This window comes from Dermacentor andersoni, chromosome 5, assembly GCF_023375885.2.
Source record: "Dermacentor andersoni chromosome 5, qqDerAnde1_hic_scaffold, whole genome shotgun sequence".
Taxonomy (NCBI): Eukaryota; Metazoa; Arthropoda; class Arachnida; order Ixodida; family Ixodidae; genus Dermacentor; species Dermacentor andersoni.
This window is the reverse complement of record NC_092818.1, coordinates 173,862,183-173,885,069: the sequence shown is the minus strand read 5'-3', so window position 1 is coordinate 173,885,069 and position 22,887 is coordinate 173,862,183. Positions and strand designations below refer to the sequence as shown.

Here is a 22,887-nt window from a genome sequence, read left to right as displayed (position 1 = left end):
TCGACAAAGTAACTAGTTACTTGTAATCGTAAACTGAAAAACTAATTGAACTGCACTGAACGTTCCCCAGTAAACAAGGTAATTGTTTTATTAAGAAAAATGTTATTCATTAGCAGTAATTATTACGTATAATTCATTACGTACTAGTCTGAAAAAAAATAACCAGTAATTCTATGTCTTATCTTTAGAAGCGTACGGTGAGGGGCTAGTTGGTATAGCATTACGAAATCCAAGAAAAACTGCGCAAAAAAAGGGACAAGACGAAGAAAGAACCACACGACACGGGCGCAGACTAACAACTGGTTTAATGCACCATCGCCTCTTTCCCACCATCAACAGAACGCATGCGCACCGGCCACAAAGACAAAAGCAGCTGTCAGGTGGTCAAGCCTAGAAACGCCAACTCCTTGCGGTACAAATGTATGGAAGCTTCGCTAACACATTTATCAGGCCCTAATCTCGCGATTTCAAAGGCTTCGATTATTTTGCGCTCTTTCTTATCCCTTGCGCGTCCGACAATCTTAGTCCTGCCGAAAAGTGGGGTACGAGCATTCCCGTCATGCCTGCAGGTCTTGCAATGCTTCGGAAGATGCTGTCCTCTAGAATCATCTAGGGAATTAGCGTGTTCTAACAATCTAATATTAATGCAGCGCCCTGTTTGCCCAACATACACGTTGCCACAACTCAGCGGAATCTCATAAATGACATTCGCTCTACAGGGCACAAACTTGTTCCTGTGGTTAGTGCAGCACTCAATTTTCTTTTTTCTATCAGGTCTAACTAAATTGCACAGACTAGACAGCTTATAAGGTGCCGTAAAGAGAACCTGAATGCCGAATTTACCCGCGACTCTCTTCAGGCCATGCGAGACCCTGTGGACATAGGGCATAACTTCATACTTCCTCCTCTCCTGTGTGTCCACCCCACGAGGCTTTGAACTTAATCGGAAGGACTTCAACAGGGACTCGGCAACAGCCCGAAGAAGGGCCAGCGGAAAACCGGCCGACCGAAGGCGATCAGCTTGGGCATCAAAACTGGACTGAACCTTATGAGGGCAGGACTTCACCAACGAAGCCCTGAGGCACGTTGACGCAATCCCCCTCTTGACCAGCTTCGAATGGCTCGAGTTGAAGGGTAGAGGTGCTTTTCTAGACCTAGGCATGTAAGCCCAGCAGAGGTGGGCAGGGTCATTAAAAAATAATTTTAAGTCTAAGAATTGCAAGCAAGAATTTTCAGGAAGTTCAACAGTAAAATTAAAGCTGGCAAAAGCAGACTTGAAGGATGCTAAAACCTCCGATGCCACCTGTGTCAAGTCGTCGTTGTGGTCTAAATTTAAAAGAATCAAAAAATCATCAACGTACCGGAACACACGAATGATGCGGTCGTCAGAAAGTACCCGCGATAGCGAGCGGTCAAGATCGGCTAAAAGAATCTCAGACAAAACAGGGGCTACGCACGACCCGATACAAATGCCGCGTTTTCGCACATAAAATTTATCCTGAAAACTCACAATGGTTGAAGAAAGATATGCCTTAAGCAACTCTAGAAAACCTTCCACAGAAATACCACACGCGTTCTGGAAAGACACAGCGCCAGATCGTTCAATACAGTTCCGGACTGCGCAGATCAGGTCTTCATGGGGAAGGGAATAGAACAGCTCTTCAATGTCAACCGAGAAACCCGAGTTGACAGCAGAAAGGTTATCCCCTAGTACTTGCGCCACACGATCTGAGCTGCTGACCGTGTACGGATCGTCAGGTGCCAGACTTCCCAGATGGCGCAGAAGGTACTGACTGACCGCAGCTTGCCAAGAACCAGTTTCCGTAACGGTGAAACATGTCGGTGAAACATGTCGCCCGATAAAGACAAACAAGTACACGTGTCAATATTAATCTTCAACGCCGCTCTTGCACTCTCTCTGATAAGGTCCTCAATAATTTGTTGTAACCCATCCTCAGTGTTGCTGAACAGGACGCGTCATCTGCAAATCGAAGGTTGCTGTGGTATTCGCCGCTGATCCTTACTCCTAAGCCTTCCCAGTTTAATAAGCTTGGCCAGGCTCTATCAAAGAAGGACGCATATTAGAGCACAAGCACACATGAAACAAATTATAAAAGAGCCCGAATATGTTTTACACCAACAGCTGCATATTGGATGTTGAAGTTGCCATAGTTTGGTAGCATCCTGAATGCTTTACGAAATCACACAATCTTTCCAGTTTGAATGTCCTCTCCTCTTGCTTCCGGTCGTCTGTATATCTCTATGTGGTGAAATTGCCTGGACAGAATTTATGAAGGTACTATGCATTTGGCGCTGCAACGCTAGATGTTTCTTACAGTTCCTAAATTAGTTAGCTTATTCTTTAACAAAAATAGCAAGCAAACCTGAGGAGAAATTATTTTTGAGCAAAACAGCATGTGCGAGCGGTGTTACGCACTCTATATCTGCCGTGCTCCATGCTTTATGGTGAGATAGTGCAGGGAAACCGTTATCCGATCATACATTGCTAAACGCGGCCCGGGTTTGCGCCGGCTTCGAACCACTGAAAGTAGACCGCCTTTGAAGGCTTGGTGCACGCTGTCGTGAGTGCGCGCGGGTCACTATCATGTGTTTTATTCTCCTCTCCTTTTCCTCCCCGCTTCCCCCACCACCAGTGCAGGGCAGCCTGATTAACCTCCCTTCTTTTGCTTCTTTCGGTCTCTCCCGACTCTCTTCTCTATCGATCTCGGTAATACCAAGCACGAACCTATAATTGTTTTGGAGGGATGGTACGTTTATAGGCCCTAATTTCACACACATGAAGAAGCGCCGATTGCCGTCGTGCAACATTTCATATCAGCTGCTCAGTTACAGCTCGCCAAGAAGTCAATAAGTGTTGTTTTCACTGTGAATGTCACTCATTCGCTGCTTGAGGGAAGCTGTAATTTAATTTTTTTTCTTTTATGTAAGTAAGTAAGTAAGTAAGTAAGTAAGTAAGTAAGTAAGTAAGTAAGTAAGTAAGTAAGTAAGTAAGTAAGTAAGTAAGTAAGTAAGCAAGCAAGTAAGTAAGTGCTTTATTTCCCATAAATAAAATATATTTGAATATAGACAGGTATTGAGGAAAGAAGCTGCATCAGCAGCTTGACTAAGTCCTAAAACCCATTTTAGGTAGTATTATTAGTATTATGGTAGTATTATTGCTGCCTGAGATTATTATTCGGCCATTCGTCTCAAGTACGGTAATGCGGCCACACACACGTAAGCTGGCCAAGGGGTGCTGCAGAAAGCATTTACTCTAGCTTGAAGAGGAGTGCATCTATCTCTGGTGTCTTCTGATCTCGTACATTGATAGGAAGGCTGAAATGTACTAGCGGCTATATTTTAATATCTGTCTTCTTCGCTCTCTTTGCTAGGCAGTGCATTAGGTTTACGAGTTTGTGCTGTTTCAGCGTGCGTTCGGTGAATTAAGTTACATTGAGTGTTTGGTTGTCCATGGGAAGGCACTACGAAACTTTATTCGGCGGATTATCGACAGTCTCGGGGTGCAACGCACTCGCAGATGACCCGGGTAATGCGCCTCCCATTTGGCGGCCCGGGGACGTTCACTTTGTCGGGAGACCTAATTACGGGACGTCATCTTCTCTGGTCTTTTCGGCGCGTGGCGAGAAAGCGCGCTTGGGCGAACGCGCGAAACGATGTCTAGGGGCCGTACAGCGTAGACCGGAGAACGACGCTGGGCGCGAGGAGACGCGAAAGACGCCATCACGCGGAGGCCTCATGGAGGCCCAGCGACCTCAGAGGACAGAAGAGACACGTTTCTCACTGCGACAATCAAGACCGCTTGCCGGCACCGAGATGGCCCCCTCGCTGGCCGCCGGGACACGTAGCCGCTCGTCGATCTCAATCTAGCTCGACGCGCAGAAAAAAGATGTCCGCGCTACGTGATTTTCCCCCGAAACACCGCTAGCACTAAACAGCCACAGTGTTATTTATCCATTTCTTTCTTTTGACCCTCTCCCCCTTTTCTTTTCCCCCTTTGTGTGTGTGTATCTATGTAGGTGTGTTTCACTGCGATCTTTATGATATCACACATATTTCCTGTCTCCTGAACCTGCGAACGGGAATGTTTGCGCACAGATAACAACTAACAACCTGTGTATATGCTTTGACTCAGTTTCTCTGGTACGGGAACGGCGAGCACTGAAAGCTGGAACCCTGCTTAAGTGCAGCGGCCATTTGCTTTTACTTATGTATTTATTTAATTATTTATTTATTTGTTTATTTCCATGAATTGCATCATCATTCGGTGGATTCATCTTAATTTGATAGCGGTTTTCTTATTTCTTCCTGAGTCCATGTGCCTTACCAAGAGGGTACTAGAAGTGCGTATTCTTACAGCCAGGTCCAAATATAAATTATGTGAACGTATGTTAATATACCTAGGTACAAACTACACTTCTTCGCTTTCTGCCCGCCATTATAGTAATCGGCAGAGATTAGCTGATCTGCCACTTATGCCGAAAGCGACCAGAACACCGAGTGCCTTGCATTGGCCGGGTTATGGGTTGTACCTACACTCTTAAACAAATGCACACCCTTTGGGGTGTATATTTGCTACACAACAATAATCGTCATCTGTCTTGCTTGCACTCCCCTTCATAAAATCGCTGCGCTCGCTACTTTCCCGTCAAGAATGCTCTGTCGTGCTGATAACGAGCATGCCGTTCTTGACTTGGAAGTACAGAGATCGCAGTGTTAAAGAAAGGAAATGCAGACAAGACAAATGACGATTATTGTTGTGTGGCAAGATATGACCCAAAGAGTATAATTTTGCTTAAGAATGTAGGAATGAGGAATCCCGGCTATAGGGCGGACTAGAGGAATGGAGTGCCTCCCTTTCCACAAACGCATCAGCATGTTGGGGCAGTGCGTGGGAAACGCAACACCAGGGGCCGTTTAAACAAAGGTACTCTTGAGGGAAGAGGACCCTTAATGAGCTGGGTGCTGTTAAGAACGGCCCAGCTGAGGTGCAAGTGTTGCCAACCAGTTGCGACAACGGGTGTCAACGTTTCCTAGAGTGCCGCCGCAAACCTCTAGCCACGGCGTCACTAAATCGCCATTGTGACTGAATGCGTTCGGCGGGCCAACTATTGTTACCGAACCCACCAACGCGGAGCTGATCTGCCGCGAGCGGGGGAGTTGCCGCGGGAACGTCGTCGGGGCCTCCTTCCCATGCGCCGACCAAGACGCAGGACAATGGCTACCCGGGCGCGCTGCGAGGGTGCGCTCCGAGTTCTACGAAATTCGTGTGATGTCGGTTTCGGACTGTGAACCTGTGTGTGTGTGTGTGTGTGTGTGTGTGCGTGTGTGTGTGTAAGCCGTCCCGGGGAGAGGCGGCGTGCTTACAATGACTGGACGAACGTTTCCGTCCCCTTGGAATCAAGGGGGGGGGGGGGGTGTTTATAAACCGCTGTTGTGCGGATGCTCGAGACACTCTCAAGCAGTCATGTCAGACTGACTCTCTCTGAAGCAGTCATGTTAGGCTGATGTATTTTTCTAAGCAGTCATGCTAGACTGATGTAGATACTGTAAATAAAGCCATATTCCTCGTTCTCGATGAGAAGCAGTCCTTCCCTTCATCAACGTCCTCAGCGTTGATAAGTTGGACGATGGCATGGGCCAGCTACCTTCTAATTCATGCCCGACTCCAATCTTGACAACCAATCACGAGCAATGGGATTGAACCCCCAATCCATAACAATGCATGCTCGGGCTGTAAACAAAGGTTAATATTGTTCCTTCCAGTCTACTTGGGACTTGCTACAGACAGTAAAAGCGATAGGACTAGATGAAGTTTTTCTCATTCAGTAGTAGAATGGTCCCTTCTTGAGTGTTTGTTAGTGTCAATTACTGTCGCAAGGCATCACGTGTAGATTAGGGTTTGTGTACTGGACACAATGCTCTGTGGCGCCAGCAAAACATGTTTAACGATTATCAGCTTGGTGCGGGTGCTGCGGCTAGTGTTGTAGAGTGAGCTTCGACCGGTGACTGCTGCATAGATCTTCACACGGTATGGTGACTTTTAATCACTCTTACTGTGGGTTGTGAGAGAGTTCACAAGAGGACGTTACGCCGAGCTAATTGGCCATACCGTTTGGTTTGGCTTCAGTTCGGAGAGATTCAAAGGAAACTGGCTGTTATAACGCAAGTATCTGCATATCATACTGCACGGAGGACTTATTTGAAATGGTTCTGTACGAACCTTTTAGTTCATAATTTTGTGCGAATGTAATTACAAAATTAAAGACAAGTTATAGTGAAGCTATCTTTTTCTTAGCAAGAAATCGTTGGGCAGGCATCACTTTAAAGATACCTGGACTGAAATGTCAGTTCTGGAGGGTATTGGCGTTCCAGACAACAGTTTCTCAAGATCATACGCCATGAAGTTCTGGACGACCGCAACTAGAACACCAAAGTATGTATTTGCAGATTTGGGGCCGTAAATTTATAAAGTGCTGCTAATCTTAGGATTTATGCTCAACAGACGTGACTTCATGACTGCTCAGCATCAATTTCGCAATTGGAACTTGTGCCCTGAAGTAAATTAAATGTTTAAAATGTTGACTAGTGACTATTTTTAAGTAGCCATTTGGACGTTTAAATTTGTCGTTTTAGTAATGTCCACCTATTTAGGTAATCTATTTGAACAGACCAAATTGCGTATCCATGCTGTAGTGGTATTGAAAAAACATATTCGAAGTAAAACACGAAATCGCCAAGAATAATACTTGAAAGTACGGAGACTTACAATGTTTCTGACTTTTTTTCATTTTTTCTTCTTTTCTTTTGCTAACTTTTGATGCTGCTATGTGTACTTGACCTTTTGCTAGTGGCCTATGAATGTACGCCTATTGCTACTTGTTTTACTGAGGACCCGTTAACACGCAGTCAGGCTGCAGTTTCTGGTATTCCCTGTTATACAATCACTTGCCTGAGGCCAGCTAAGCATTTCTAGCCCATGACAGCCATAGCTTAAGTTAAAATGGAAGCTTTTATATTTATAGGCTTTTTTCTCGAGAAGAAGATAATTGATTTCAACGCCATCACATAAGTAACCAAATAACAAAATGCACCAGGAAGGAAAGTAAGGAAGCTGGACAGGAGAATGGCCATAGGAAGAATGCGATCTCGACAACTCAGTCACGACCATGAAGACATACCAACAGAAAAAAACAAGAATCGTTGGAACACGGCACTCTAAGGCGCCAATAATTTACTAAAGGCAAACCAGCAATTCTCGGCACTGCCCATCACTATCCTTTCGATGCTTGTGCGGCAGTAGCTCGCACGAGACGATTGGCACAGGGGACGAGGCACAATGGAGCACCGCGACCGAGTGTCCTTTGTGCTGCTGTCCGTTGACGCCGTGATTTCTCCACTTGGAGCTGATTGCCCTGGGTCCCGCACGTCCGCGTCTACGGCGAGAGCGCCGCGAGAGGAGGACGCGTGGATCCGACAGCGCCCAAAGAAGAAAAGAAGAGCAGGATGCGGACCTCCCGAACCCGGGAAGCCCGTTCGTGCGTGGGATAGCAATTAAGTAAGAGTCCCATCGGGTCTCTCTTTTTTTCTTCGGACCTTCTTGTCCGGCTTTCTTGTCGCCTCGTCCGGTGGTCACCGAAACAACGAGCGTAACCAAGGATGGATTCATTAGCACAGATGGAAGAGTAAATAGGGTGTCTACGAGTTGATGTGAATATATGAAGTCTTTCCAGGGTTCATTATAACGCAAGAACGCAGAATCACTGATAAAGAAATTGTAGGAAATTCATATATCTTCGCTGCATAACATGAAATTTTGTACGGGAAAATCAGGTGGGATGGGAGAAAAACTGAATGTTCTGCATCTAACGCGCACGAAACAAGCACTGGTGATCATTAATAAATAAAATTCGTCAGTGTGCGAAATTAGGTGCCTCAGAATGAGGCATGTTCAGATTACGGTTTGGTCTCACTGTCTGGCTGCTACTTTTTAAAGCCATAAACTGTTATTGTACGTCCTGATAGGATTCCCGGGAGGTCACTAGCTATTTTGAAATTCTCTTCTCGCTAATATCCTACTATCTTGTTAGCTTTCCCAACATAGTACCATCAATTATCTGCTGTCGTGCGGTTGCAGAGAAAAGGTTTGTTTCTCTTGCTTTGTTTACTTGCGTACATTTCACTGATGTCCCGTTGTATGTACGATGGTGTAAATGTACATATGAATTTGCAACCCGCCCAAAACCATGTCATTTTGAACAGGGACGAACGTTTTGAAGGGCTGAACCATCCTGGAATGGAATGTTAGATCTTTAGACTTCAAGATGATCCTGTATACGTGAAACCGCGACATGATTGACGCAAGCGACCTTTCGGATTAACAGCTGCCTCGTTCAGATGCATGTCGCCAAATTAGGAGTAACCGGTGCAAAAAAAAATTATTCTGAGGGGAAGTTTAGCTCTACACTTATAAAGACTACAAAATGCGGTAATCATGACGCCCAATAGAGGAGGCGAACACCATCATTTTTGAACTAGAAAATAAGAGAGCTGAATTGAAGTCAAATATGGATTGTATAACGCCGAACGTACGGGTTACAAAAGGAGGATAAAAAGAACGCAAGCAGTCAATTGTGACATAGTTCGAATAATTTTTTTAGTCAGCAATCGAAATGCAGCCAAAGCTTTCAGTGCATGCGTGCAGCCATGTAGGCATGTCTTTATATTTCGAGGTACGATTATACACAATTATAATATGGTGATTTCAGTTAGCAACCATGGAAGCCGTTTAGATGAGCACTCTCATGCGCGTGGGCTTGCACCAACCTCGGTTGTGCCGGCGACGGCGGTGCTGGTCCAGTAATGAGCAAGTTTGAAGAAATTCTAAGCTGCTCCTATTTTCTATTGCGATGTCTCCTTACAGGTGAGATAGTGAAATGTGTATGCCCATATATCTTTCTGAAGCATTTCTTGCTTATACCCATGTCAAGCTACAACATATAAAGGGAGATTTCTTTCGGCACTTCTGCTGTGCATTGATAGGGAAATCGGGTTCGAGAGATAAAACGCATAGAGACAATACAGCAGCGACAACTTTGATCAGCATCACCAAGCAAGAAGACATAAAGATACCACACGCCGACAGGGATAAATACTGGCAAATATGCGACATATCAGCAGCCTCAGCGCTCTATTCCCATTTTTATCAGAGAGCCAGAAAGCGAAAAGGATGCATAGAAAGACAGCCATTTCTATGAAGTTTTTGCTATGACTACGAGCTTGGACAAGTTTCTGCCATGGCATTGCAGATCAATAACCACTAACAAGAAGACGAAGCTCCGCCGATGGGTTCATGCTATTCCAATCGCCGAAATGACCATACTTAAGGGACGCTGAGACATCTACTCGGACGCGGCGGTTAGCCCAAGAGGAGGACAAATAGCTTCCTTTATTCCGATACACCCTAAGATCCAAGCTACCCGAAGCTATGCATCGTACCTTTAAGAGCTTTTATTATTAGAGCTGCGGCATATGCACAATGCGAAAGAAACCCTACTAAATTTTCCCAATGTTGACAAAGCCCACATGTGTGCTGACTGCCTCAGTGCGGTTAAGCACTTCAAACAGGCAACAAAGACGTTGTGCCATTTGCAAGCAGATCCAGAAAATTTACTAGACTTTACATTTGGTGATTACGGTCCACTGAGTGCAGGCACATGGTCGTGGTCACAACAATCACCATGTTGACCTCAGTGCTCACTATTTCACCACGAGATGGGAGGAAAGCGAAGTGCTTCTCCTGTTGAGCACACTGGCAAAGACATCACTATCCGGCCCTGTTCTTCCTATTCTACCAGTGACAGCACAGATCACGGCGGCTAGATTTTGGATGCGATCAATTAGAAAAGCCTTATTATACCCAGTTCTGGCTGCTTCTACAGCTTATAAGCACCTGGCACTTCCCTGGCGTGGCGAATCCTGTAACACAAAGATTCTTGAGGTCTCTCTCACCAAATTACGTTGCCGCGTTCCCTTCCTGAATTTCTACTTACACAGGTCGGGTTTGGTTTCCTGCCCCCCTCTGCTCGTTTTGTAATTAGGTGGGGACGATACATCACTTTCTTCTATCTTGTCGCCGCTTTACTGCGGCAAGAAAAAGATTGTTGGAAATACTTTTCGGAGACTTCGCCTGAACTTCACAGAACCTGCTATTCTTTCGTTCGGGGCGTCCACTTTGGGATTCAGCCACAGGGATGCTGCTTCGCTGTCCAAACATTTCTTATAGAATTCAAATGAATGCCCTGCTAAATTCTACTTTCTTGTACTTTTATATTAATTATTGCACATTCGATGTGATTTTCCTGATTTGATTATAAGAGATAAATTTCTACGCTATTGAATGCTAATTCCATAGATATCCTGAAATTAACGCTCCATATTGATTTGGAATAATTCACCCATTTCTTGGCCAATGCCCCATCGTGGGTAGGAGCCACACACGTGATAGGCTACAACAAGAACACATCTCTCCTGTCTGTGCTTTTCTGGAGTCCTCACTTCACTTGTGGGGTCTACCGCCCCCTACATCGCGGTGATGCATGTACAACATCTCGAGGCCCCTCCGCTTCCCGTTCACCTGCGGACATCGCTTCGAGGAAGCGAGGAAATACATGGAGCGATATAGAGGACACAGAGCTGTACTCCCGTTCAGGTGATGAGCCCTAGGAAGACAACTTTCGATCTGTCCTGTACCGCAAGGCCAAACGAAGAATTATCATCGCATCTTAGGCGTCAAGTTCGACCACAGTGTAAACTGCGCCTCAATGATGGCCTCACTCCATTCTGTTTCTGCCACAGAACAATACTGACAACCCACGCGTCATCAACAGCTAAGCACTCTCCGTGTATCTAGAAAATACCGTGCCGAATGAGATCAAGGATGTCAGGATAAACACTAAGAGAAACATCCTGGCAATCGATGTGATGAACCCGAGCGCGCTGAACACACTACAACATGTAACGCAGCTGGGTAACGTCAAGGTCCGATCCCTCATGCCAGCGAATGGTGCCACAATAACCAGAGTCATTTATGACACTGACAAGGAAATACATCTCGTGGACCTGCCAGTTCTGATAAAACCAGCAAGTGAACACAACGTCATTGTGCATGGTGGTTGCCTCGGCAACACAGGCTGTGCGAGGATAACGTTCAAAAGTGACGGTCTTCCCTCCTACATGAAGGTTGGTCACTTTCTCTACCAGGTCCGACCATTTATTTCTTCCAAGACCAATGCAATGCATCAACTGTAAGAAGATTGGCCATGTGAAGAGTGTTTGCAGAAATTCCACTGTATGCCCTCGATGCGCCGAACCCCCCTCAGCAGACAAGGGCAGCGCAACCACGTTGAAATGTCCTAGCTGTCAAGATGATCACTGCGCCATTTCCAAAGACTGTTCCCAGATCAAGAAAGAGATCTCCATTCTCAAACAAATGGTGAGACCAAGCTCTAGCCACAGAGACGCGGGTGAGAAGGTCCGGCGAAGACGACGTCACCACCGAAGGTCTTCACGACGGAAATATCAACTTTTCAAGAAAAGTCGACTCGTCATGCAGCACCGTCAGCGGAAGTTTCCAGCACCCCAAACACCAATGTTGGAAGGGAAAAAACTGCCAGGTATCTCTCTAGAAAGGAATGGCCGCTTACGTGTACACGACCGGCAAAAGAGCCACAGCAGATGCTTCCACCAGTAGAGCAAAGTGCTCCATCCGAGGAGTCGCGGAAAACAGATGAGCAAGTGATAGCTCTTCTTAGGCCTTTATTGAATGTCATTCGTATGCTGCTAAACAGCATGCACACTCTGTCTGCCAGAAGACCGCTTCAAGTACTGGACGCTCTGAGTCCGGTGCTGGCAACCCTTGACTAGATCATGGCTCCCCAGCCACTGTCTTTCAGGTATGAGTTCCGACAAGCAGCTATTTTTCAGTGGAATTCCCGAGGACAGTTATATATATTCCGCCGCTTTTGACCTCAATAAGCAGTTGCAAAGCGCCTTGTCTTGTCATTGTTCAGTCTTTGTGTGCTGTCTCTGTTGGCGCTTCAGGGTTTGAAAGATGTCTCCCAACCTCAGTGCAGGGTAGCAAACCGAAGACTAATATCTGGTTAACCGCCCTGTCTTTCCTCTTCATCTCTTTCTCTCTCTTTCTCTCTCTCTCTTTCTTTTTTATTTCCATACCTGCAACTCCTCCTCTTCGCTATGACTGCCGGTCAGTTCTCATTGCCCGAAAATTCATGTTATCATTGCCCGAAATCCGCGTGTTTGTTTCTTTCCCCACAATTTTTCACGCGTGGAAGAAGTCTCTCTCCAGTGAATTCGCACTGGGGAGGGCCTTATACCAGCCATCACTTGCACTTGGAGTCAACTACGTGAAAACGAAGTCTAATGTCCGAAGTCTGTCAACTTTGGACGGCCCTAGAGCAAAGACAGGCCGTGAAAGTGTACTTGGAGGTGTGACGATAAGAACCAACCAGTCTGAAAACTATGAAAGATGGATCATGAACAATACGCTGTATAAGTTGCTTTTGTTGTATCTGCATAAAACTGGCCTTCATGCTTATATTCAATTTCATATTAAAGTTATGCCTTGTGGAAAGCCAAGCGAATAAAAAAAAGAAAGACACGCACACGCACCCGAACAGTAGCCAAGAAATTGATTTAGTGCACATGTTGAACTACTGTATGCAAGTTCTGTAATCAGACATCAATGGTCTGATCAGAGCACTGTGTTTATTCTCCCTACAGTTGCAACCGCCCTGAGAGGATCCTCCGACTAAGTCTGCATGCTCCGTGAACGTGTGCAAGCCACGTACGGTGCCGTAATCAGAATTGCGGCAAAATAGTCCAGTTCCAAGCTTAGTGCTGCGAAGATACTTCGGATGCACGCGTTCATTAAGGAAGCAATCGCCATGGAGGCCCGAACATGGAAAGGTTCTTTGCCGTAAATTGCGCATTCCTACTTTTGTTTGCAGCGGAAGTAGGGCAGCCGCGTACATGTCGCAGTTTCATTAGGCTAGGACACGCGGTGCAGTAGGGAGACACTCAAGGTCCTAAGGCATTCTCAAAAGCGAAAATTTGCGAAGGTAGAATCCATGCAAGTTTCTCAAAAAGAAAACTTCCCGGATGCAGAAAAATTGATGCTGGTGTGAGATCATACCCGGCACCGAGACTTTTCCAGGATGATCTCTCTACCGTCTCAGCTATCTTGGAGGCTAGCCAATCACAACGTGAGGTCGAATTACTTAACAACATGACGACATATATAGCACTTAACAAAGTAAATCAGTTCTGCAAGAACATGTGTGGTTAGATACAAAAGTTATATGTGTGCCGAAGTACCGGAAAACAGACTTATAGGAACCCAGCATCATGATCTAGAAAATAGTGCCAGTAAGCGCGTATCCGCTCTGCGTAATAATAAATAAGTCCGTGCCTAAAACCTGAGCATATGATGCCAACTCGTAGGTACGCCAAGGCACACAGACCACTTAATGGAGTACAATACGGTCAACGGTTTCCTTCATCTACTTCATTTTCTTTAATTCAGCAATTCTGTAAGCGCCAATGAATGTGTGCCTATTTTTGGCCCATCCTGTGCACAGAACGGGTACGTGCCCCTCTGACACAAGCGGTGCAGTATCCTTAAATGTTGCCATATGCAGGGTGTCCCAACTGTCCTGCACCAAGATTTTAAAATATGCAAATACCACGTAGCTAGACAGAACCTAGGTAATGTTGTCTGCCGACGCCGGGAGATACTCAGATTACGTTTTTTCTATCCGTCCTAACTACACAATTGGTCTTAATTAATTAATCAACTTCTCAAATATTACAATCACATGAAAAGTGTCAATGAGAAAATTGTGGGGCAGCGTGAAAAACTCCTGATACAGCTTTCTGTTGCTCAATACGTGCTACATACGAGTGCTTTTCCGAGCGTGAAGGAAGGCCGCGAATACGCGCAAAGTGCCTCGAGCGGCAAATCGTTCCCGTGCATCTCGCATTTTTTGGCTCGTGCCCAACTCCGCTGCGTCTTTCGCTGCGCATCGTGTTTGTGTCCCGACGCCCCAGACACGAACGAAACGCATCGACCCGACAAGCGGACGGACCCCGCTCCAGGCGAGTCTGTCATCGGCAGAAGCAGCTTCGAGCGGCGCACGTCGCACGCTTGGCTCGCGCACGCATCGGGACTCGTCATCGTCGTCGCCGAAGCCATGGCTCGGAAGTTTGCTTGCGCAAACATTACGCCAGTGGCGCGCGCGCACATGGCGGCATTGGATCTCGAACGGGGGCCACGTATAAGAAAGGATGTTTGCCCCAGTGTCGCATGTGTCAACAGCGTTTTCCAGTACAACCAATCGCGCGGGTTTCTGTTTTTTTGCGTCTGCCTAAGGAAACCCACGGCTGGCGCATTGTGTCCCAGGGCATTCCACGTTCTTATATTTTGTTCCCCCGCTGTGAATTTTTCTTGAGGACGTGTCTCTGAATAAAACTCTCCAAAGATTCCAATATATACTCCAAAGGTTTGTTGTTGCAAAAGAGTCGAAAATAACAAATAATAACGGGGCGAGTGCAGCAATCAATATATTTTTGTTATTGCTGTTGCCAACTGTGCGTCTATACTTTTTTTTTTACTTTTAACATCGCTTTTTGTAGCTCCTTCAGGCCCTGAAAGCATATTCAATAAATAAATAAATAAATAAATAAATAAATATGATCTCCTTTTGTTATAAGCATACCTTGCGCCCCAACGATTTTTTATTTTGTACCCGATTTTGTTCATGTCAAATGCACAACATTTAATATAGAAGAGAGACAACTGGCAGTGGCAGTCGGCGTCAAAAGCTTACGGTCCGCGGGACCTCAGAAAACGCTAACTTCATACTACTTTGCAGCCGCAACCATTAAAACCGTACAACTATATGCTATTCGCACATACAGTATAGAAGTAATGGTTGAAAATTATAATTTCAGGCTGAGTGCCCAGGCAATGGAAATAATGTCAACTTTATTTTTCTTTCTAACTTTCTATTGTTCTTTAAATTCCGTGGTACGTCAACTTTTGACGCCCACTCATCATATCTCATAATGTCTAAATTTATGAAAGTTAGGTTCAATAAAACGTTTTTGTTTGTGTCAGTGGTAGAAAAGCTTTAATCTCAGAAACAAGCGGCAGAGAAACGTTGGCAGTCGGTGGTTCACCTTAACATTGCGTGATATTGCTTGCATATATATATATATATATATATATATATATATATATATATATATATTGAGGGAGGTGGTGTTGCCGTGCGCGCGTGTCTGTCTGGCGTACGGGACACCGTGAACACCGTCGTTGTGCGAAACAGACGAGGACCCGTGCGAGGGCGTGAACAATGCGAATACGCTACTATGTCTTGAATGTGAAAGTGATTTATTTGGATGAAACTACAACTAGCTGGCAGGTATAAGGTCACCTGGTTCTGAACAAGCAGTGAATTGTCCAATGATAAAAAGATGATAACATCAGACGACTTGAAAAAGCGTTCCGTCCATGAAGGACATTTTGTAAACGTGCTTAAACAGTGAACACACATACACACACACGCACTCACTCACGCACGCACGCACGCACGCACGCACTCACTCACTCACTCACTAACACACTCACACTCACACACACGCACACTCCCTCACTCACTCACTCACTCACTCACTCACTCACTCACTCACTCACTCACTCACTCACTCACTCACTCACTCACTCACTCACTCACTCACTCACTCACTCACTCACGCACACACACGCACGCACACATGCACGCACGCACACGCACACACAGAACAAAAAATAACCGCAACAAAACAACCAATTCTGCATTTTCTACAATTAAGCACAAATTAATCAATCGAATAATCCGAAATAAAGAAAGAAACACACTAAGTGTTATTACAGAGATGGAACTTCCCTTTCAGTAAAGAATGTAACTGAAGTTTTCAAAGCTAATTGCTGCAATGATACGTGATCCCATAATCAAAGGAACGTTTCTATGCTGGAAGAACCGTCATCAAGTATTATTATTGTTGTCTTTAGAATATATCTTTATTGTTCAAGTTTAAGACAGCCTATAAGAATACGTTCTTTTGTGTTAATGTTTCTTCCTGTTGCTGTTTTCAAAGGTGCTACTATGTTGCTAGCTAAACATTTCCAGTAAAAAGTGGTGATAGAGAATGTACCAAGATGGAGCGTGGAGTTACAGCGCGTTTGGCCGTAGTGATTTGACCCTATACGTAGCGCAGGGTTAAATTCCATCCCAAATTCCTAATTTCTACTTAAAGTGACCCGAGCCATCCGGTGGCTCGGGCCACTTTCAGTACGACCTAGGGTCCTGCCGCGTGATTTCACTCATCACTATTACGACTGTTTAGCGCCATTATATGGGCTAAGCATATTAAGCAAACTTGTAGTATGGGCAATACCGTCAACACGCCTAATGCGCTTCTTGAAGAAAACTGGACTAGACTAATGCTAGACACTTCAGTGAAATTCGCGCACACTGACTGCCTTCTCCCTTGTTTTCTTTCCCCTGTTCGCCTTTCCCCCGTGTATTGTACTAAACCGGGCGCGATCAGTGTCAGCTTTCTTGCCACCTTCTTTATCCCTCTGTCGCTGCTTTGAAGTAGTTACACTGTAGCCAAAGCCTGGCTTGTGTTTTCGTCTGATGCAGCCCTATTTGGGATAATTCTGTGGGATAGTGCCGGAATTTTTCACTAGGACCTGCCAAGTCGTAAAGAAGACCCTATAAAAGCGTGAGAATAATGCTATATATAGCATTGTGCTCACGCTCTTAAAGGTCTTTCGCCAGTGAAGGTAAGCCTACAGGCTTACCGCACACCTTGGCTGGCGAAGGAATTAGTGTTGCCAACGGTTGTTTCCTGTGGTAGCATAAATCATTCATAATCGAATGAAAGATCTTAAACTTTTGTTGTGCAAGCGCTAGTGTAAATACTAATTAAAATGTCTGGCGAAGAAGGAGCAGAGGAGTACAAAAAAGAGTGAACGTACCCTAGCCAGAAACAGCACGACTCTGCAAACCTTGACGCCCATTATAATAATTGCAATTATGAGTTGGCCTTCGGACAAATATTACTTTTCTTAAAATCTACGAAATAATCAAACGAAGAAATTTTGCCGGTCTTTTAGATACTGAAAATAAGAGTCTTGTGTCTAAGGTAACGCCGATGGTGCTTACTGAGAGATAACTAGAATTCATGGAAAACACTTTCCTATTGATTGCTATAGTAGAATATGGCGCGTGTTCAGAAAGACTGATCTATTATTGTTGTTTTCGTTAAAAAATCTGAAATGGCGGTTACGAGTACGTAAGGCCAATATTTAAGCGGTCTAAGTGGACTTCAGGTGGAATTTACGTGGACTAAGTATTTTTGCTCCCGATCTTAAGCTCGCCGCATTGCTTGAGGTTCTGCAAGTCCTGCTTCTTCCACGACATTTCATTGTAAAGGATATTAATGATAGCTTGTAGCGCTCTAGTTTGAACTATTACGCTCCTCTCCGATGCTGGCGCACTCGTGGACTTGCGCAGCCGAAAGCGCTATGACGATGGCGTGAAGAAGATGGGATGACGGTACTGAATTGACGAAGACAGTATGACGACCACATCGGGACGACGGCCGCATGACGATAATGAGATGACGACAAGTATAGCACGATTATGACCCTATGACGAGAACCAGTTGTCGGTGACAATATGATGACAATGAATTGAGATGGCGTTACGGCCACCGTGTGACGATGAGGGCATGATGATGACGGCGCCATGACGATGGCCTGACGACAATGGCGCATAGCCAGTGGCATGATATAATGAGTGACACATTCTTATCCACACACACCCATAGGAACTGTAGACTGCACTATCTCCGGCATCGGTCCACCACGGCGAACAGTGCCAACGGCGCAAAACTTAACAAGCTAAGAAAAACTAACGCTTTAAAATTGTTCGATGCTCCTAGTACATTCACCTGATACTCCCGCTTTCCTTATTATGTTTCGTCTTTTCGTCTGTATATTATTATGCGTGTCCTTTGCGGCGCATGCTTCTTTGGTGATATTCCACCTACAAGTCCAGTTTATTGCTGAATTGACCTAAAAACTGGATTCCCTATTCGTTCAGTCGTACTCACTTGACGAGGACATGTAATTGATGTTCTGTTCCAATCGCACAGGTTGCATTAAGAAACGCCAGGGCCTCATCACCTTGTTTTAAAAAAATAACGAAGTAAGAACAAATCGGTGGGGGGTTGTTCTCTTGCGTTTTATAATTTCTGATTCTGAATTATAATACTTGGTGTAGCTCTCCCAGCGCTCTATAATATCTTGCCTAACATTTAGTTTCTACTTTCCAGGTGTTCCAGGTATCAAGCTTCGCACAATGACAACAGTAACAGACGAAACCCAAAGTGAGTAATTGTGCTTCATATACTTCTCAAGCGATTTGTGGATGAGCAATTTAAGTTTTTGCACTGTATCCCAACGTTATTTACCATTATTTACCATTATTTACCACGTTTATAGGCATGAGTGGTGTTTTTATTAAACTTTTCGTATTCTCATGGGTGACATTTCTATTCTGGTCTTCTTTTCTTGAATTGCCCATGAACAATTTTGCAAATAAGCACTTTGGATAGAGCGAGCATTTTTATAGTGCAAATACTGAATGTGTAAGAAGCGTTTAAAAAAAGATCTAATGACTACTGAGAAGCGTTATATTGTGACACTCCTTTCTGCGTTTCACGCGATGCGTCGCACAAGAAGTACTTCTCCCGTTATCTGATATAATTGGGAGTGCCTGTTTTTAATTGCTATTGCACCGCTGAATCAGTTGTCGCATTTTAATGTAATGTCAATGCCGCACAATGAAGGCCGTGCTAGCCAGCATGGCCTTCGGTTTGCTACAACGGGGTGATCCGTTACACCACATGAGTAATAAATAGCACAAAAAACCGGGCAACGCTGTTCCAGAAAGATTTTTATCCTATTTTGGGAGAAAGGTTCATCCCTGGAAGGAACTAACCAGAGTGCGTGTTCCAAGTGCTTCCACTATGCTCCTGCTAACAGTCGGAATCGGTGGTGTTTAAAAGTTTTCACTTCGGAGTTTTTTTCCTGAGTCATCTGTATCTATACGTGTTCGATACTATTTGTTACTTCACATCACCAGTGACCTTAGGTGCTTCTGTCTATTTGCTGTTGTTGCGCTAGTTTACGCCGTGGCAGAAAGTGCCCCCCCCCTCCCTCGTCCCATAGTTGTAATTAAAGTGCTACTTGGTTACTTTGTTGCGAACGTTTTAGTGTAAACTGCTATAAACCAAGTCAACTTAACTGGCTTGAAACAAACCCTAGCTATTAAATAGACCTTCTATAACCTCATATTGGCTTCCTGGTGTTCCTTGCAGTAAAAGTTGGTAGTCTGCGCTCTTTCCTATCTTTCTTTGCGCCCTTTCTGCATATTGCGCAGCACGTTATGTGTTCACTGTGAACCAGCTATAGTCCGAAGCAGAGCACTTATGATCTTCAGCTGTCGTAAATGAGAAAATCAGTTGAAGCAGTGTTGCGCTTTAGACCTTCAGCTAACTTGTGCAGAAGCACCTCTCCGAAACCGCTATTACCTGCTCGAGGAAAGAGTGAAGTTGAAGTAAAGAAAGTTGGAAAGGCGCCAAAAGGTTTCCAACTTGCTTTATTACTCTTCCAAGCGAAAGAAATTAAATGAAAGAAGACTTTTGGGCTGTGGAGTGTACTCGACGAGAAAGGACTGGAAAATCCCAACAGGGTCACATATACAGCCGGAATGCCTATTATGTTTCCTAGCAACAATTTCGCTCTCTTTTTTTTAATGTTCTTCCCGCTAATGCGATGGCTGTGTCCAGTAGCTAGAGCAATCAGCCAATCCACGTTCACGAACAATGAATGTGACACTAATCGTTTCATGCTTTTATCTTCTTTTCTGCAAACCACTCACTCTAACTCGACAAGTTGGCAGCTTTCGATATCCCAAAGTAACCGAATGCGGCAGGTAAAAAGCCACCAAATCAGTCCTACTGAAAGGAGGTAACCCTTCTTCAATGCTTTCTAGCTTCGATAAAATGAAGAAATGAACCAAAAATAAACAAGGGGAAGAGACTTTTAACGAGCAGTCATTCGGAGAGAGCATTGACGTAAATGTACACTCGCTCTGGGTGCCTCAGCAGGCTTGTTCCATGAAACCCTTTCACGCGATCTCTACTCGTACCCGTAAACGCCGGCGCCGCATTCCTGCCGCAGCATTTCGGTGCCCGGAAAAGCCGCCAGATACGCGGACACCGGCTTCACGAGTGCTCAGCAGCAGAGAGCCAGCGCAGCACTGCACCCGCCCGCCCGCCCACCCGCTTTGCCTTCGCTTTGCGCGGTGGAACTCCCCCATGTTCCACGTGTGCCGCTCTGCGGTGCGGAATAAACACGACTCCGCCAGTGACGGCGACACGCCATTGGGCACGAACTGCACGCCCGCGCGCGCCGCCCTCTCTCTCTTCTCGGCATCGGGCAGGCAGCCCACACGCACGCACACGGACAAATTCGTGCGCCCAGTGAGTCGTGCCGGCGCGCCTCTTACATCTTCGTTTTGTTATCACCACGTACCCTATGGCAATCTTCGCGCTCTTCGTTTTTGCTTTTCTTTCTATCTCTCTCTCTGAGAAGATGCCCAAACGCGATACGACATGGTCTGCGCGCCGGCTGCTATGCGCGGCATCAGAGTGCAGTCGTTGTGCTTCCGCTGCCGAATATGTATGCGCTATTTCCAGCCGTGTACAGCGGGATACGCGGAACGCGCCAGGTCGGCGTGTCTATACCTCTTCCCCGCCCCCGCCCCCACTTTTTTTTTTATCTCGAGTATAAAGAAGAGGCGGGGGAGGCTGGATATGCGAGAACCAAAGAGTTGGGCGGGTGTGAAGAGGCTAACAGAGCTGTTACGTTTTCCTGAAGGAAGCGCGCTTACTATGCCGCACCACGAGTCTGGGCTCATCCACGCGCCGCCCCGCATTCATTTTTATTTGTCACCGCACTCACTCTGCTTTAACTCACCGCTTCTAGTTTCTGGTTCTCGAAGTACACAGTAAAAGCAAGAAAACACGTGCGATATTATATAACAACCAGGGCAAAGCCGAATGCAGCATCTGGTGTTCCCTGTAAAACCCTATCGAACGCTCTTCATTGTCTTCCTATGACGAAGCCTCAAACTTTCGTGTTTATTGTCCATATATTTGTGGTCACGTCTCCCAGTGAACTGAGTATTCCTAGGGAGCGCATTCCACTTTTCTATGCCATTGTTAGTTAAATGCAACCGTGGACTGTATACGATTCGCATTCGATTGCCACACCTAATGTGGTCTCGTTCACTTTAAGCATATACGAACCCGTCAGGCTAGTCTAGTGGTTAGTGTAGACTGTTATTTCATGTGGTTTTTGCGCTTTCATATTTATTATGCCTTAAGTTGTTTGAGAGCTTTCAGTGAATACATTTTTTTTATATACTGAGGTTGCTGGCAACTACATGAGCGCTTACCCTGTTCCTATTTCGCAATGCCATTATGCAAGAAGACATGATCTGATGCTGTATAGTCAAGCCCGGCTCTCTTAAGTAATAGGAGAATGGAACGCCGGTTCCACGTGTACACTGAGAGTGTTATTTCTCTGGATTATAATCCGTCTAAGTTATATTATCGAACGTTGCGTTCTGCCTGACCTGATACGCTGATTTGTGAGCAGATGAATGGTTGTTCAAAACATGACTATGTACCAGGTTGGGTTTGCATTAATAACCAGTAAAAATAGTTTAAATGTCTCCGCACAAGACGACACACTAATACATTCAAAAATAAAATAAGAGCCTTGTTTGCGTATGCTAAAGCTTGATGTCTGTTTAAAACATGAAAAAATGCATGTTGCAATAACTCTGCCTTTTTCAAGCACTTGTTCCTGATACTTTCACGCCACATTCTAAAAAACACTGCTCCTGAATGTAATAACTAGGAAGCACATAGCACGCGGCAGAAGCGTTTTAAACAGCAGGTTACACATTAGGAAAAAAGAAAAACAGTCTATGCATTCGAAAAATATGAGAGAAGTTTAGGAACTCACTCTCCGGGTGTTTAAAGACTGAAGGCAGGTGATCAAAAATATTGGAGGCGCATACATGTCGGGGTCGCCAACTGTAAATAAACGATCTGGGTACACGACATGTGTTTGAAAGGCGGTCTACAGTTCGAAACGCGCCGAGAATGTCACCCACGGCGACGTCAATCAAGGCTGTAATAGGTTCAGCATATGTCAGAACGAGTTCATGCGTTTTGTCGAGTTTGAAAACATTGTCACAGCAGGGCACCGATCGACCAGCCCGAACAGGTTATAAGAACATTCACACGCGTGCCCGTGGGAGTGTGGTTGGTGGAATGCCAAGCGACGATGAAAGACGTGGCATTAACGCAGATTCTCTCGATGACGGGCGCATAAAAGGGGAGAGCGGGCACACGCACACCCGTCGAAGAGAGTTTGGCGCGATTCCAGCTGTTTTCATTGCTTCGGCTTCTTTGCTAACACTCCTCGCCGCATTTCCGCGCCTTTGAGAGCTGTCGGGTCGATAGCGTTCTCACTCAGTGCCGCGTGTGAGCCACATAAGCCCTCGGCAGAGTGGATCGAAAGTGTCACAGTCGCTGCGCACGGGCTTCGAGAGTTTTGAGACCCAAGGAAGTTGGTTCGGTGGTGGCGCACGCGTGAGG

The 22,887-nt window shown here is 45.5% G+C and overlaps 1 protein-coding gene across 4 annotated transcripts in view; it reads left to right on the top strand.

Moving 5' to 3' along the window:
- LOC126531630 (nephrin-like) overlaps nucleotides 1-22,887 on the top strand; it is a 372,938-nt gene that overhangs the window by 279,695 nt on the left and 70,356 nt on the right. For all 4 annotated transcript variants that reach the window (XM_050179245.2, XM_055071313.1, XM_055071314.1 and 1 more), the window contains one exon: nucleotides 18,484-18,537. In XM_050179245.2, the coding sequence (XP_050035202.1) occupies nucleotides 18,484-18,537 (54 nt within the window). The remainder of the gene's footprint in view (nucleotides 1-18,483; nucleotides 18,538-22,887) is intronic.